This window comes from Tamandua tetradactyla, chromosome 1 (genome assembly GCF_023851605.1).
Source record: "Tamandua tetradactyla isolate mTamTet1 chromosome 1, mTamTet1.pri, whole genome shotgun sequence".
Classification (NCBI taxonomy): Eukaryota; Metazoa; Chordata; class Mammalia; order Pilosa; family Myrmecophagidae; genus Tamandua; species Tamandua tetradactyla.
In genome coordinates, this window is record NC_135327.1 from 87685906 (window position 1) to 87703717 (window position 17812).

The following is a 17812-nucleotide window of genomic DNA, read 5'->3' on the forward strand; positions in this document are numbered from 1 at the left end:
GTTTACTCTTATTGATTTTTAGGAATTCTTCACATATTTTAGATTCTAATTCTTTTCCAGTTAAATTTGTTGCAAGTATGTTTTCACACTTGGTGCCTTGGCTTTTCACTTTCTTTATACTGTTCTAATATTAACGGTAACATTTTTCATCTTTACTTTCGTGATTTTTTGGTGTATTGTGTCTTATTTGAGAAAAACCTTCCTTACCCCAATGTTAAAGATAGCACTTCATTCTTTTAAAAGCTTAAAAAAGTCCTACCTTTCATATTTACAGCATTTATTCCCCCTGTACTTATTTTTGCCTATGAATGGAGATCAAAATCTAATTTCATTTCTTCTGACATGACCTTCTCTCATAGACCAAGTTTCCATTTTTGTGTAGGTCTCTTTGGGAGCTCTTTAACTGTTTTATTTTTTATTTGTCCATAATAGTGTGCCAATACCACACTCTTGATCATTCTGACTTTATGACAAATCTGAATCTTTGATACAGCAAACCTCCTTTACTTCGTTCTACTCCAGGAGTGTCCTGGCTGTTCTGGATTCTTTACTTTTCCACATACATTTTTAAATCAGCTTGTCAAGCTCCATACAAAATCCTATTTCAATTTAGGTTAGAGCTCATTAACTCATAGATCAGTTTGAAGAGAAATGACATCTTCATGATATTGAATCTTTTTATTCATGGACAAGATATAGTCTTCATTTATTTGTACCTTCTTTGACATTTTAAAATACAATTTTATGCTGTTTCTATAAAGTTCTTACATGTCTTTTGTTAAATGTAGTTGTTTGTAGAGACAGCCATTTTCATTTCCATATTTACCAATGAGGGAATGGTACTGAGAGCAGTTGATGGACTTATCTGAAGTTTAATTAGCTAGAAAATGAATTGAACTCTAACCTAATTTCTAATGCAAACTTGAAGCTCTTTTCCCCCACTCAATTAAAACCCATTTAATTTGAAACATACCATGTGGATATTACATGGACCACACCACATCTCTCAAGTTACGATTGACACAAACAATGGCATCCAGGTATATCAGACTTTGTCTATCCCATGGATATGCCTCCCAGTCACCATCTCCCATGCAGAAATGCTCTGTTTTATAGATGCCATGGGCATCAAAAGCATGATCATTTATGAAACATAATGTACAAGATTGGAAACCCCATTTCCTGTAGTTCTTGCCTTCCACATCTGCTTGTGGGGAAGACTTCAGATCATCTGATAAACAGCTTTTTTTTTCCTTTCTGGCAGTTTTTGGGGTGGGATGGGGAATAGACATAGTTGTCAACAACAATACTTTTTAAACTAAAGATGCTTGAATTTTACAACCAGTGTTTACAAAGTGGGCTTCTGTTCACACTAATCATTGCTAATGTCCCCTGGTTGATCAGTAATAATCTTGGCATGTTGCTACCACTGGAAATCTTATTTACCAGCCAAGTTCAGAGCTGCTGGGCTGTAATGACGCAGAGAAAATTGAGTTCTATTTATGAGTAAGATAAGGAAAATGAATGGACTTTTGAGAATACCAGCTGCCCCTTATTCCAGAAGAAAGCCACACTGGTGATGTAAAGACATAGAAAATGGAAAAGTAGGTGTAAAGAAAATCTATGATTGTCTTATAGAATAAATATTGATTGTAGACATTTCCACCTTTAGGGAGGGGATAATGACATACAGAGATTGGAGGTTGGGAGAGCCCAAGACTGCAGGGACTGGAAACTGTAGCAGGAGGGAGCTAGGAGGGGCCCCTGGAGTGGGATGGTTGCAACCACAGTGGTGAAAGTCCTTCTGAGAAAGGGGGTGGGGGACACCGGTGGTGGGAGTAGGGGACAGCTGACAGAATTGGATGCCAGAGGTGTCTGAAGCCCTTGCACCACCCCAAACCTCCAGCAATGCCTACCCTACTTACTCTTAGGAATGGCATTTGGTGACATCAAGAGCAATGGGGTGGGGTTCATGGTTGCTTGGACTTGGAGTGGGAGGAACAGAGCCGATGGGGGTTGGGCTGGGTTGTGAGGCAGTAAGAGTGAGAGGGAGCTCGGAGGGAGGGGGCAGGGTGGGGATTATAAACCTCCCAAGGGCAGGCGTTTAAGTCAATATGAATTAAGTCTCAATTCAGGAAGCCCTCAGCCTACCTAAACAAAACTGGGCCCTGCACTGACTGGTATTGAGGTGCCTTTTAGATTTTAACTACGCCAAAGCAAACAAATCAGGAAATGAGATCAGAATAGCATGCTGGAGGGGATCCTCTGGTGGGAGTTTGGTGGAAAGGAAGCCAAGCCACAACCCCTCAATTTAGGTTTTTAACTTAAAAAAATGTTTGTATTGTTCACTTTGAACCCTTCTTTAAGTCATCACCCCTCTTTCTCTAATGCCCTTCCTTCTGGGAGGCAGCTGATTTAGGGGTAATACAGATGTGTATTTAGAACCTTAGCTGCATCATGTGGTCCCTGTGGAAACTTATGCAAATTGCTTAACCTTGGAGTCTGTCTCCCATTTGTAAAAGATAGAAAATATACCACCCTGTAGGGTTGTTATAAGGATTAAAGAGGAAACGTGTGGAAAGGGCCTAGTGAAATGGCTGGCACTAGATGCCCTGTCTGTCCCTCTGACTTGTTTGTCCCTGTCTGACTTTTTTCTTCCGCTGACCGCTCCCACCCCCAAGCCAAAGTTCTTGACCTTCCTAAAGCTGCTAGTCCCACCACACCTGCCTGCCCACCATCGTACAGATCATACATTCTGCTGCGAGAACATGCCAGCAGTTCATGTGTGTATATTGCATATTACCTGGTTCATGTAACACAGGTTCTTCTCCTGGGCTCTCCAAGAGTCAATGTCTTCCTTTCTGGCATCATGGAAGGCTCAGTAGGGAGACAGTGAGGGCAGGCAGAGGCGCCTCTTGAGTCTCTCGAATCAGCCTTAGGTGCTTCCTTATAGCTTGTGGTCCCCACCACCACCTTCCCATGTAGCAGGACAGCTCTGGTCTTGGTGGATAACCATTCACTGAGTACTATATTTTTAACTTGCAAAGATTTACGATTTCACAAGTTCAAGAAATATATATTTCTTGGGGGTCTCTCAGGGTCCAAGCACGAAGTTTCTACTTAATGCACTTTGGTGGTGGTGGTGGGGTGTTTGGGGGGCTGAATTAGAGATTTTTCTTAAAATCTTTAAATGAATATCAAATATATAGCTATATTATAAATAATTGTTTGCCCAGGCTAAAGGACCACTGGGCATTGTGTCATATAATAAAATTAATGTAATGGTAGAAAATATAAAACACAGAGGTCAGAAGAATATAACAACTTTGGTTCCTTCAGGCCAAGTGGAGAAAGCAGAGCCTAGCTGGGACAGTCTTTGGTGAGGGTGATCAGTATGCTGGGGCCTGATATTTAACAATGCAGGCTTGTTATATCCAGGACACCCAAGCTCAGATTTGTTAGAGGAAAGTCTTCTGCAGATGTAAAATTAGCCCAGAGTTGGGCAATGCAAATGAGAGACTTACCTGAGCAGTTGGAAATCACCATTTCATGGCCTTTGCTTTTAATCCAAATAGTTCGGATGACGATGCCATAGATGATGCTGTGGAAAGGACCAGAGCAATGTGAAAGCAGCCAGGAGGCCCCTATGTAAGGACACAGAGAGGGGCCCCTCCAGTTTCCGGAGTATGAGGTCTGTAGTGAAGGGTCTTTTGACCTGTCCCATTTACTTGCTGATTACAGAATCACAGCTGATTGAAACTGCAAAGGATAATAAATACCAGTTGGATACAGCTATTTCTTTTTTCCAAGTGAAATGGCTAGTACCTGGTGAGGTGAAATAATCCTGTTACTTAATGGTACAGTGGGATGAGACTCCAAGGACACAGAAGGACCTAGCTCTGCTTGCTGAGTGTATGACCGTGGCTTTAACTTGCCTGAGTATGGCAAACAGACCCTAAGGAGGTCCCCATGATCCCTGCTTCCATACTGTTTCCTTTGTATAAACCCTTCCCCTTGATGTGTGGGCTGGTGCTGCAACTTGCTTCAACCAACGGAATGTTGAAAAGGTAATGGGCTATATGTAAGAGTGTAGCACTGGGCTTGTTTGTGCCTCTCTCTCTTTCCATTGCTGTCCTTGAAGAAGCAAGTTGCCAAGAATTCTACGCCATGAGGGAGCTTGGAAGAGGAGCCTGTGCCAGTTGAGCCTCTGATGAGACACGAGCCCTCACCAACACCTAAATGGCCACTTCGTGCTTTCCTCAGCAGAGGACCCAGCGAAGCCATGCCCTGCCTCCTGGCCCATGGAAACCATGAGATAATAAATGTATGTTGTTTTAAGTCACTAGATTTGTGATGATTTGATATGCAGCAATAGAAAGCTAAAACAATGAGCCTCAGTTGATGATACAAACCCCTCAAGGGTTCTTTTGAGGATTAAATGCGGCAATGTTTAGATGCCAACCACAGTGCTGGAAATTAGTGGAGACTTAATAAACGTAATTTCCTTTCCCCTGTTTCTTCCCTAGTTTTCACAGTTTATCACACCCTCTCTTGTGTGATAAAGTCTGTGACTGACAGAAAACAAAGTGATTCAAAAGCGTCAGCAAATTTTGTATCTTATGTCTCCTTTGACAAACACAGAAAAAATGCACACACTTCTTTAATGTCATTTGATATTTCAAATGTATTAAGTACCTTGACTAAAGCACAAAGCACTGCTTTATTTGAAAACTGCACAATCTCCCCCTTGAGAATCACTGGCTTTAAAAAAAGTCAAGGGCTCAGGTTTGCAGTAGCTGACAAAGCACTAATTGCTTTTTATAATCTTCAAGAATATAACTTAATTAATGACTGTGGTAAAACCCTCTGCTTACTTTTTGCTTTTGCTCAGTAAACCCCTCTATGTACTCCAGGCAAGTCTTTTGGGAACATCCCCACCCCTTCCCACGTACCTGCCCATGGGCTTTTCTGGAATTTTTATGCTGATTTTTTTTTTTAAGGAGAAAAAAAAATACTGGTGAGTCTTTCCTCTAAATTGAATATATTTAGAACAGGAAAACTATCCCAGGTAAATGAAATACAAGGTGAGGTTACAACCACCATGAAATGTTAACAGGGGTATTACAATTGCAACACTACTACTTAATTGATTAATAATTCAAATAATTATTGACCATCAACCAAATGCATAATGGAAAACTTAAGAAAGTTCTTTGCTATTAAGGGTCAAGTTATGTTGTCCCCTCCTCTTCTATTCAAGACCAATCAGGCACATGGAAAGCCTGCTTTAACATAAGCTGGGCAAATACCTAATAACAGGGTGAGCCCACCAGTTATTACCAAAACCAGGGCACTTCTCAAAAAGTAACCGACTCCCATCAAAGACCTCTGAATTATATTTGTCCACTTCTTTGTCCTCATTTCTTTCATCTAATTAATCGGCAAGTTCTGTTGATGGTCCCTTCAAAATATCTCTGAAATCTGTATCTTCCTTGGACACCATTTGTTCAGACCCTTCTAATCTCTTGCTGTGTCCATGACCTTCCAATCTCCACTCTGTTCCCACCTCTACTGCCCACGCTGCCAGCGGAGTTGGAGCTTGAGGACAGAGAGCTATTCCCTGGCTTAAAAGCCCTTCAGCAGTTCCACCGACCCACAAGACCAAGACCAGTCTCTTTAGCAGGGTATCCAAAGCCTCCCTGATCTGCCTCTCCCGTCCTCACCTTCCACATCGTCACCTTCATTGTACCACCCACACCCCCAGCCCACTCTCTCTCTTGTGTGGATCAGCCCACCAGGAGTGGGGCAGCCAGGCAAGCCCTGACTCCATGCTGAGAGTGCAGTGGACTTTAGTTCCATCACCTTCTCTTTCCATGCCTATTCTGGCCTCTTCCTGGAGTGCATGTTCACTCTTTATTACCCTTTGATTCTATGAAATAAAAACTTTCTGAGCTGGCCCTGTCCCCCATAATAATTAGTCCCTCCTTCCTTGGAGCCTACACACTGGTTACCCTGAGTGTCATCTATGGCAGCCATGCCCCAAAGATGCAGGAGACCTAGAAATAGCCTATTCTCCCAAGTAGAGCTGAGGAAACACATCTCCATTCTCTTGGCTACAAATTTTTGCACTTTGTTGACCTATCTTCATTATTGCCACAAACTTTTCTGGAAGCTCCTTAGACATCAGAAAACTGAAGGATTGCCCAGATTGAGGAAAGTGCCTCTTCCCTGTAACAAGCTGGTCTATTAATAGATTTTTGCAGAAGAATATCCAAACAATGGACCCCTTTTCCTTTCTCTCCTTCAGAGTGGCAGCCAGCAATGATGGGACAGTGTGAGCCTGAGAGCCAGATAAAGGCTCACTGGACTGTCTTATCTTGGGAGGATGCCTGAGGCTGGTTCCCAAGACTGGGCTCTGGATCTTCTGTGAGAGGAGTACAGAAAACAGAACAGAGGGTCTGCTTTCGCAAGACACGATGGAGAGCCTCCACTGAGAACACAAGTGCTCCAGCACAGGACTGGAGACTTGATGGACAACCATTGATGTCCTTGAGTCACAGACCTAAGACTTCATCTGTGCAAGCAGGCTTTCCTGGCCCTCATATTTTGGGCCTGAGGATGCTGTTGAAGGCATGGTGTCTACCTGTGCTCTGGAGATCTCATTAGAGGCCATGTGCCTTGCCTGGTATGGTGGGGAAGGAGGGGGGAGCTGTCACGTCACTCACTTGCTAAGGTCCTTTGTCTTTCTCTCCTAGCTGGGTTCTGAAGGATACTTTCTGGACAAAAGTATCACTCTTTCATTCATTCATTAATCAATCCCATAAATAGCTGGTAAGTTGTTTGTGAATATTGTGGTCGCCAGAAGAGACAGGGTCCTTGCCCTCATGGGGCTTAAAATCTTCTTTGGGGAGACAGACAATAATAAAATGAGGACATAAATAGTATGTGATTACAAAGGAGCTATGAAGATAAAATGCTTGGTGATAAGAGGGTATATTATAGGGGCCCTGATTTCTTCTGGGGGTCAGAGGAGGTAAAGTTTCTTCTGTGGTCTAAAAGATAAAAAGGTTTTCTAAATACAGAGGAGGATGATTGTTTAAGACAGACCACATGTGCAAAGGCCCTGAGGCAAGAGGGAGAGTGGTGCATTCAGAGCAGGCCAGTGTGGCTGAAGTGTAGAGAGTAAGGCAGCTTGTATGGCCTGAGAAGAGGAAGGCGGGTGAAATGGACCTGATCATGCATGGCCTGTGAGTTGGGTTAGAGGTGTTGGGCTTCATCCTGAGAACAATGAAAATCCACTATAACATCTAGTCAAGAAAGTGAAATGTCTGATCAACACTTTTTTTAACGATCAGACATTGTTCAGTATATACAATTCATTTGCACTTGTGTATAAAAATATAAGTATATATTGGTTTATGAATTAAACAGTCCAGGGAAAGATATGCAAGAACTTCTTAACCTTGAAGAGTAAGACAATGGCAGATGTGGGTGGACTATTGTATTTTGATTTCATATACTTTTTTTTTTATCAATTAACGGAAAAAAGAAATTAACCCAACATTTAGAAATCATACCATTCTACATATGCAATCAGTAATTCTTAATATCATCACATAGATGCATGATCATCGTTTCTTAGTACATTTGCATTAGTTTAGAAGAACTAGCAACACAACAGAAAAAGATATAGAATGTTAATATAGAGAAAAAAATAAAAGTAATAATAATAGTAAAAAAAAACAAAAAACGAAAAACCTATATCTCAGAGGGAGCTTCATTCAGTGTTTTAACATGATTACTTTACAATTAGGTATTATTGTGCTGTCCATTTTTGAGTTTTTGTATCTAGTCCTGTTGCACAGTCTGTATCCCTTCAGCTCCAATTACCCATTATCTTACCCTGTTTCTAACTCCTGCTGGACTCTGTTACTAATGACATATTCCAAGTTTATTCTCAAATGTCGGTTCACATCAGTGGGACCATACAGTATTTGTCTTTTAGTTTTTGGCTAGACTCACTCAGCATAATGTTCTCTAGCTCCATCCATGTTATTACATGCTTCATAAGTTTATCCTGTCTTAAAGCTGCATAATATTCCATCGTATGTATATACCACAGTTTGTTTAGCCACTCGTCTGTTGATGGACATTTTGGCTGTTTCCATCTCTTTGCAATTGTAAATAACGCTGCTATAAACATTGGTGTGCAAATGTCCATTTGTGTCTTTGCCCTTAAGTCCTTTGAGTAGATTCCCAGCAATGGTATTGCTGGGTCGTATGGCAATTCTATATTCAGCTTTTTGAGGAACTGCCAAACTGCCTTCCAAAGTGGTTGCACCATTTGACATTCCCAACAACAGTGGATAAGTGTGCCTCTTTCTCCGCATCCTCTCCAACACTTGTCATTTTCTGTTTTGTTGATAATGGCCATTCTGGTGGGTGTGAGATGATATCTCATTGTGGTTTTGATTTGCATTTCTCTAATGGCCAGGGACATTGAGCATCTCTTCATGTGCCTTTTGGCCATTTGTATTTCCTCTTCTGATAGGTGTCTGTTCAAGTCTTTTTCCCATTTTGTAATTGGTTGGCTGTCTTTTTGTTGTTGAGTTGAACAATCTCTTTATAAATTATGGATACTAGACCTTTATCTGATATGTCATTTCCAAATATTGTCTCCCATTGTGTAGGCTGTCTTTCTACTTTCTTGATGAAGTTCTTTGATGCACAAAAGTGTTTAATTTTGAGGAGCTCCCATTTATTTATTTCCTTCTTCAGTGCTCTTGCTTTAGGTTTAAGGTCCATAAAACCGCCTCCAATTGTAAGTTTCATAAGATATCTCCCTACATTTTCCTCTAACTGTTTTATGGTCTCAGACCTAATGTTTAGATCTGTGATCCATTTTGAGTTCACTTTTGTATAGGGTGTGAGATATGGGTCCTCTTTCATTCTTTTGCATATGGATATCCAGTTCTCTAGGCACCATTTATTGAAGAGACTGCTCTGTCCCAGGTGAGTTGGCTTGACTGCCTTATCAAAGATCAAATGTCCATAGATGAGAGGGTCTATATCTGAGCACTCTATTCGATTCCATTGGTCGATATATCTATCTTTATGCCAATACCATGCTGTTTTGACCACTGTGACTTCATAATATGCCTTAAAGTCAGGCAGCGCGAGACCTCCAGCTTCATTTTTTTTCCTCAAGATGTTTTTAGCAATTCGGGGCACCCTGCCCTTCCAGATAAATTTGCTTATTGGTTTTTCTATTTCTGAAAAATAAGTTGTTGGGATTTTGATTGGTATTGCATTGAATCTGTAAATCAATTTAGATAGGATTGACATCTTAACTATATTTAGTCTTCAATCCATGAACACGGTATGCCCTTCCATCTATTTAGGTCTTCTGTGATTTCATTTAACAGTTTTTTGTAGTTTTCTTTATATAGGTTTTTTGTCTCTTTAGTTAAATTTATTCCTAGGTATTTCATTCTTTTAGTTGCAATTATAAATGGAATTCGTTTCTTGATTTCCCCCTCAGCTTGTTCATTACTAGTGTATAGAAATGCTACAGATTTTTGAATGTTGATCTTGTAACCTGCTACTTTGCTGTACTCATTTATTAGCTCTAGTAGTTTTGTTGTGGATTTTTCCAGGTTTTCGACATATAGTATCATATCGTTTGCAAACAGTGATAGTTTTACTTCTTCCTTTCCAATTTTGATGCCTTGTATTTCTTTTTCTTGTCTAATTGCTCTGGCTAGAATCTCCAACACAATGTTGAATAATAGTGGTGATAGTGGACATCCTTGTCTTGTTCCTGATCTTAGGGGGAAAGTTTTCAATTTTTCCCCATTGAGGATGATATTAGCTGTGGGTTTTTCATATATTCCCTCTATCATTTTAAGGAAGTTCCCTTGTATTCCTATCTTTTGAAGTGTTTTCAACAGGAAAGGATGTTGAATCTTGTCAAATGCCTTCTCTGCATCAATTGAGATGATCATGTGATTTTTCTGCTTTGATTTGTTGATATGGTGTAGTACGTTAATTGATTTTCTTATGTTGAACCATCCTTGCATACCTGGGATGAATCCTACTTGGTCATGATGTATAATTCTTTTAATGTGTTGTTGAATATGATTTGCTAGAATTTTATTGAGGATTTTTGCATCTATACTCATTAGAGAGATTGGTCTGTAGTTTTCTTTTTTTGTAATATCTTTGCCTGGTTTTGGTATGAGGGTGATGTTGGCTTCATAGAATGAATTAGGTAGTTTTCCCTCCACTTCAATTTTTTTGAAGAGTTTGAGGAGAGTTGGTACTAATTCTTTCTGGAATGTTTGGTAGAATTCACACGTGAAGCCGTCTGGTCCTGGACTTTTCTTTTTAGGAAGCTTTTGAATGACTGATTCAATTTCTTTACTTGTGATTGGTTTGTTGAGGTCATCTATGTCTTCTTGAGTCAAAGTTGGTTGTTCATGTCTTTCCAGGAACCCGTCCATTTCATCTAAATTGTTGTATTTATTAGCATAAAGTTGTTCATAGTATCCTGTTATTACCTCCTTTATTTCTGTGAGGTCGGTAGTTATGTCTCCTCTTCCATTTCTGATCTTATTTATTTGTATCTTCTCTCTTCTTCTTTTTGTCAATCTTGCTAAGGGCCCATCAATCTTATTGATTTTCTCATAGAACCAACTTCTGGTCTTATTGATTTTCTCTATTGTTTTCATGTTTTCAATTTCATTTATTTCTGCTCTAATCTTTGTTATTTCTTTCCTTTTGCTTGCTTTGGGTTTAGTTTGCTGTTCTTTCTCCAGTTCTTCCAAGTGGACAGTTAATTCCTGCATTTTTGCCTTTTCTTCTTTTCTGATATAGGCATTTAGGGCAATAAATTTCCCTCTTAGCACTGCCTTTGCTACGTCCCATAAGTTTTGATATGTTGTGTTTTCATTTTCATTCCCCTCGAGGTGTTTACTAATTTCTCTAGCAATTTCTTCTTTGACCCACTCATTGTTTAAGAGTGTGTTGTTGAGCCTCCACGTATTTGTGTATTTTCTGGCACTCAGCCTATTATTGATTTCCAACATCATTCCTTTATGATCCAAGAAAGTGTTGTGTATGATTTCAATCTTTTTAAATTTGTTAATACTTGCTTTGTGACCCAGCGTATGGTCTATCTTTGAGAATGATCCATGAGCACTTGAGAAAAAGGTGTATCCTGCCTTTGTGGGATGTAATGTCCTATAAATGCCTGTTAAGTCAAGCTCATTTATAGTAATATTCAGATTCTCTATTTCTTTATTGATCCTCTGTCTAGATGTTCTGTCCATTGATGAGAGTGGTGAATTGAAGTCTCCAACTATTATGGTGTATGAGTCTATTTCCCTTTTCAGTGTTTGCAGTGTATTCCTCACGTATTTTGGGGCATTCTGGTTCGGTGCGTAAATATTTATGATTGTTATGTCTTCTCGTTGAATTGTTCCTTTTATTAGTATATAGTGTCCTTCTTTGTCTCTTTTAACTGTTTTACATTTGAAGTCTAATTTGTTAGATATTAGTATAGCCACTCCTGCTCTTTTCTGGTTGTTATTTGCATGAAATATCTTTTCCCAACCTTTCACTTTCAACCTATATTTATCTTTGGGTCTAAGATGTATTTCCTGTAGACAGCATATAGAAGGATCCTGTTTTTTAATCCATCCTGCCAATCTATGTCTTTTGATTGGGGAATTCAGTCCATTAACATTTAGTGTTATTACTGTTTGGATAATATTTTCCTCTAACATTTTGCCTTTTGTATTATATATATCATAACTGATTTTCCTTCTTTCTACACTCTTCTCCATACCTTTCTCTTCTGTCTTTTCGTATCTGACTCTAGTGCTCCCTTTAGTATTTCTTGCAGAGCTGGTCTCTTGGTCACAAATTCTCTCAGTGACTTTTTGTCTGAGAATGTTTTAATTTCTCCCTCATTTTTGAAGGACAATTTTGCTGGATATAGGAGTCTTGGTTGGCAGTTTTTCTCTTTTAGTAATTTAAATATATCATCCCACTGTTTTCTAGCTTCCATGGTTTCTGCTGAGAAATCTACACGTAGTCTTATTGGGTTTCCCTTGTATGTGATGGATTGTTTTTCTCTTGCTGCTTTCAAGATCCTCTCTTTCTCTTTGACCTCTGACATTCTAACTAGTAAGTGTCTTGGAGAACACCTATTTGGGTCTAATCTCTTTGGGGTGTGCTGCACTTCTTGGATCTGTAATTTTAGGTTCATAATAAGATTTGGGAAATTTTCAGTGATAATTTCTTCCATTAGTTTTTCTCCTCCTTTTCCCTTCTCTTCTCCTTCTGGGACACCCACAACATGTATATTTGTGCGGTTCATATTGTCCTTGAGTTCCCTGATACCCTGTTCAAATTTTTCCATTCTTTTCCCGATAGTTTCTGTTTCTTTTTGGAATTCAGATGTTCCATCCTCCAAATCACTAATTTTATCTTCTGTCTCTTTAAATCTATCATTGTAGGTATCCATTATTTTTTCCATCTTTTCTACTTTATCCTTCACTTCCATAAGCTCTGTGATTTGTTTATTCAGTTTTTCTATTTCTTCTTTTTGTTCTGCCCATGTCTTCTTCATGTCCTCCCTCAATTTATCAATTTCGTTTTTGAAGAGGTTTTCCATTTCTGTTCGTATATTCAGCATTAGTTGTTTCAGCTCCTGTATCTCATTTGAACTATTGGTTTCAATCTTTTGAGCGTGATCCATTATCTTCTGCTGGCGTCTGGGCATTTAGTCAGATTTCCCTGGGTGTTGGACCCAACAGGTTGGAAGATTTTTCTGTGAAATCTCTGGGTTCTGCTTTTCTTATCCTGCCCAGTAGGTGGCGCTCGTGGCACACGTTTGTCTGCGGGTCCCACCAGTAAAAGGTGCTGTGGGTCCTTTAACTTTGGAAAACTCTCGCCGTGGGGGAGTTTCGCCAGCCGAAGTGGCTTTGAAGTGTGCCTGCTGGCCTGGGGGTCCAAAAGCGGGGAGGGTCGCTGGCCGCCGCAGCCCGGGAGAGCGCCCATCCGAATTTCCTAGTCGGCCCGGGGCGCCAAGTGTGGCGGGAGGGCACCAGCCGCCAAGGCCCGGGAGAGTGCACTGTTCCCAGCAGGGATCCACCCCGGTCACCGTTCTCCGCGGCCTGGGGATTTCCAATCCAATTCTCTCAGTTGGTCCGGGGGGCCGCGTGTGGTGGGGGCGTCAGCCGCCGCGGCTTGAGGGGACCATGTGGCTCCTTTATTAATTCCCCTATTGGTGTTTGGTTGGACCCAGTCCCTGCTACTGTCGGAAATTCCCTCCTCTCCCTGGAGGGGTGCCGGTCGCCGGCCGCCGCGGCCTGGGGAACTCGCCACTGGACCAGGAAGCCGCCCGCGGTGGGGAGGCGCCGGTTGCTGGCCACTGCAGCTTGGGTAGCCCTCTGATCCGAGACTCGTAGCCGGTCCAGGAAGCCGCCCGCAAAACAGGGGCGCCGGCCACCGCGGCTTGGGAAACTTGCCTCTCCGAGACTCTCAGCCGGCCCGGGAAGGAGGGAGGGAGGTGCTCCGCCTGCCAGCTGCCGTGGCTTGGGGAAGCCCGCGCCGCTCGGGGATCTCACCACAGCAGAGTCTCGCAGTCAGTCTAGCCAGTCCAGACTGGGGTACGCTGTGTGATTTCATATACTTTTGCACCCTAAGCAATTTTCCACAGAAATTGATTGCTCCAGCTGGGGTGTGGAGGAGACACTTAAAAGGGATGAAGAGCAGACAAGAAACTCCTTCACTAGACTGGGTGAAATTAGCAACAATCATGGGAATGCATAACAACTCGGTTTCCGTGAATTTAGTCTATCTCTAAGCAAAAAAAAAAAATATATATATATATGTATATATATATATATATACATATATATATATATATAGCAAAATATATAATAGAATATATTTGAGAGACAATCCAAGCCTTTTTGTCCAGGAATTCTTACATGGGAAAAAGAATCCTATGCCCCAGCTCCCTTCCCCTTACTTGTGTAGGCCACCTGACAGCCACTGTTGAGCCCTGCTCTGAGCCAGTCTATAAGGAGCTTTATATCCTTGACTCATTAACTCAGTCACTTCACTGTGCTTTGTACATATGGTAAATGCTTAGTGCATATTAGTTGTTCTTCGTTTCATATAAGTTCTCGTACTATGATTTCATATGTGAAGTATGGGAAGAAGGATTTGTTATCCCCATTTTATGGATGACAGGCTCAAGCTGATACAGCTCGGAAGTAAGAGATTTAGATCTAGGACTATTAGCCATCAAAGCTCTGGAGGTGATGTTGACAATGGCGATAGCACTAATTAGCTCAGCATAACACTGAACCCGTCCTTTATGGAGATTCTCTCCTTTAATCTCTCCAACAACCTTATATGGTTGTGCCAGTATTGTTCCCATTTTCTAGGTGAGAAGACTGCAGCTGTGACTCCCCTGAGTTCACACAGCTGGATCTTAGCCTGACTCCATCTGACTCCAAAGGCTTGTTAACCAGCATGTGATGTCTCAGCAAAGAGGGTGCACAAGCTCCTTTGGGGGATGTCTTAGAGCTGTGAATGCATTCATGGCTCTAGTTGCTTCCTCCTGGAGGCCCTCCTTGATCTACAGACCCAGCTAGCACCTCCTTGCTGAGGCCCTAAGACACTGTACTGTAATCTACCATAACGTTCCAGTGCCCTGTTGAAGCTTCTTCTTTACTTGACTGCCTTCTCCTTAATACAAGAAGATTCTTGAAACCAAGCACCATGTCTATCTTGTCATTGCTGTGTCCCTCTTGCCTGGACCCGTATCTGGCAGAGAACGGGTGGTTTTCAGGTATTTCTAGAAATAATGAAATGAAGTGAATGAAAGGAGGCATAAAAGGTCAGGTGCTCAGAGGCTTACTGGGGATAGTTAGGCTCAAGGAAATATTAAGTCAGAACCAACCTTTGGGGAAAAGTTTGATACTTAAGAAACTAAGAAAAATGTTAAGTTCTGATATATACAGTCTGCTAGTGCCAGGTCTGAGACTCCCAGAATAGAGAACGGCAAGGGGATGCTCCTAGTAACTCTGAATTACTCGGGAGTTCCTGGTACCACTGAATTAATGACATTTCCTACAGGTACCAGAAGCATCTACTCTGAAGCCTCCAGTAGTTTCAGAAGAATTTACTAATGTTTGCACCAGCATGTATGGGCAGAAGGGTGTCAGTCGGAATGCTTTTGGATAGCAAGTTACAGAAACCTACCAAAGTAAATTGGCTTAAGCAATTAGAATATATTTTTTCTCTCATAATTGCAATGCCAGAGCTAGGTCAGCATCCAGGTGCAACTTCAAAAACCCGGTTCTTCTATTTCTTCCTCTTTTCTCTGCAGTGGAGTTGTCTTAAGTCAAGTCAAGTTGTCTTAAGTCAAGTCAAGTTACAGAAACCTACCAAAGTAAATTGGCTTAAGCAATTAGAATATATTTTTTCTCTCATAATTGCAATGCCAGAGCTAGGTCAGCATCCAGGTGCAACTTCAAAAACCCAGTTCTTCTATTTCTTCCTCTTTTCTCTGCAGTGGAGTTGTCTTAAGTCAGGCTGCCGTCACTCCACGTGTCCAAGAGTAGAAAAGATGCTTCTTTACCTGGACTTCTTTCTTAAGAAGCGGCAAATTTTTCCAAAAGAAACTCAGAAGCCACCTACTCACATTTTGGGGCTAGATTGGGTCACGTATCCATTCCTGAGTCGTTTGCATGCAAGGGGCAGGGGATTGCCATGAGCAGCTTCGATGGTTCTGGGCTGGTGGAAATGGAAAGGATGTTGGAAATTCAACCACAAATGTGAATGATAACTATATTGATTTGTTAATGCTGTAGAATGCAAAATACTAGAAATGGGTTGGCTTTTATAAAAGAAATTCATTAAGTAACAACTTTACAGTTCTAAGGCCATAGAAATGTCCAAACTAAGGCATCCAAGGAAAGATACCTTGACTCAAGAAAGGTTGATGGATCCAGAACACTTCTGTCAGGTGGGAAGGCACACAGCTGGTATCTGCTGGCCCTTTGGTTTCTGGTTTCAAACAGCATCCCCAGGGGCATTTTCTTTCTGCTTTTCCAAACACCTGGTTCTCCTGTTGGCTCTCTGTGTCAGCTCTGAACTCTCTCTAAAATGTTTCCCCCTTTAAAGGACTCCAGTAAACTAATCAAATTGACTGGACTCTGCATGAATGGGTCGAGTCACTTCTCCATCTAATCAAAAGGCCACACCCACAACTGGGTGTATCACATCTCCATGGAAACAATCCAATCAAAGTTCCCACCCTAAACAATAGATCTGCCCCACAAGATTGGATCGGGATTAAAACATGGCTTTTCTGGGGTACATAATAGTTTCAAATAGGCACAATCACCTAACTAAAGAGTGAGAGAGGCTTGTTCACCAGATATAACTCTTGTCATCCCTCAGATTACAAAATGTAGGCTGTTACTCCCTTTACTGATGTGATGGGTTGGCTCGAGCCCCTGCCATCCTACTTGACTTTGAACCATTGGTGGCTCTGGCCAGGTGCTTGGAGCCCTTTAACTCACTCTGCACTCCACAGAGCTATACTAATGACAGCAAGGGGCTTCCCTTGGTCTGGCCCCCACCACCTGAACAAAATGAATTGATTTTTTTTCCATATATCACAAATCAGTACTCCATGCAAATGAGCTCTCTCTACTTATTTCTTTGCAATAGCTGGCCTTGGATCTTTTTATGGTAGTCCTTTTATCTCAGAGAGATAAAAATGCTAAGAGAATGAAAAATCAATTAGGATAGCAAGAGAATGACCACAGCTAAAGTAAAGCAATTACAAGAGGGCCAATAACCTTTCCAGCCACCAGCAACAAGTAGGCCATTACATTAAGTGAAGTTTGAAAACAACAGGAGTTGTTTTTGATTCAGAAAAACAATGTATTGCCTTTGCTTTCAGTTACTATGGTTTCAAGTCCTGGGAGCCTGATTTAGTTGATGGGACAGCTATATCATTTCTTACACACAGCTCTCATGAGTTTGCCATACACAGTAAAATTCCTTCCTCCCTCCCTTTCTTCTCTCCTTTCATAGATATTATGGAGGGCCTACAGCATACTGGATGTTGATCCAGGCACTATGTAGCCTGAGATTTCTACTTTTTTAGGGGTACGTGTGTACGTGTGATGGAGAGTACACGACATGCCTGCTGTGCTACCTGTGCACTTTGTCAGCCAGGCCTGCATTTGTTCATTCAATCAGCGTTTACAAAGTATCTACTGTGAGCCATTTTTGGAATCCAGAATTCAGAGACAGCAGTCCTTTGGCTTAGGAGGTACAACAATGCAAGCAGGTTGTCAAACTACCATGAAGCTTTAGTGGCAACATGGACCACCTGGTTGGAGGTTGGGGAAATGAGCCTCTGCGTGGCCCTTTGGCCCAGGGTTAGCCAGGACAGTCACTGTGGGCTAAAAAGCCCTATATAAGGCTAAGCCTACTTAATATTAGGCCTAAGAGTCACCCCCAGAGAATCTCTTTTGTTGCTCAGATGTGGCCTCTCTCTCAGCCAACACAACAAGCAAACTCACTGCCCTCCCCTCTCTCTACATGGGGCATGTAGAGGGGTATGGACCTTCCTGGCAACGTGGGACAGAAATCCTAGAATGAGCTGGGACTCAGCACCAAGGGATTGAGAAAACCTTCTAGACCAAAAGGGGCAAGAGAGAAATGAGGCAAAATAAAGTGTCAATGGCTGAGAGATTCCAAACAGAGTTGAGAG

The 17812-nt window shown here is 41.5% G+C and overlaps 1 protein-coding gene across 2 annotated transcripts in view; it reads right to left on the minus strand.

The window, feature by feature from the left end:
* The window catches only part of NPSR1 (neuropeptide S receptor 1), a 161723-nt gene that overhangs the window by 20486 nt on the left and 123425 nt on the right, over positions 1 to 17812 (minus strand). For both annotated transcript variants that reach the window (XM_077162759.1, XM_077162750.1), the window contains one exon: positions 3525 to 3601. In XM_077162759.1, the coding sequence (XP_077018874.1) occupies positions 3525 to 3601 (77 nt within the window). The remainder of the gene's footprint in view (positions 1 to 3524; positions 3602 to 17812) is intronic.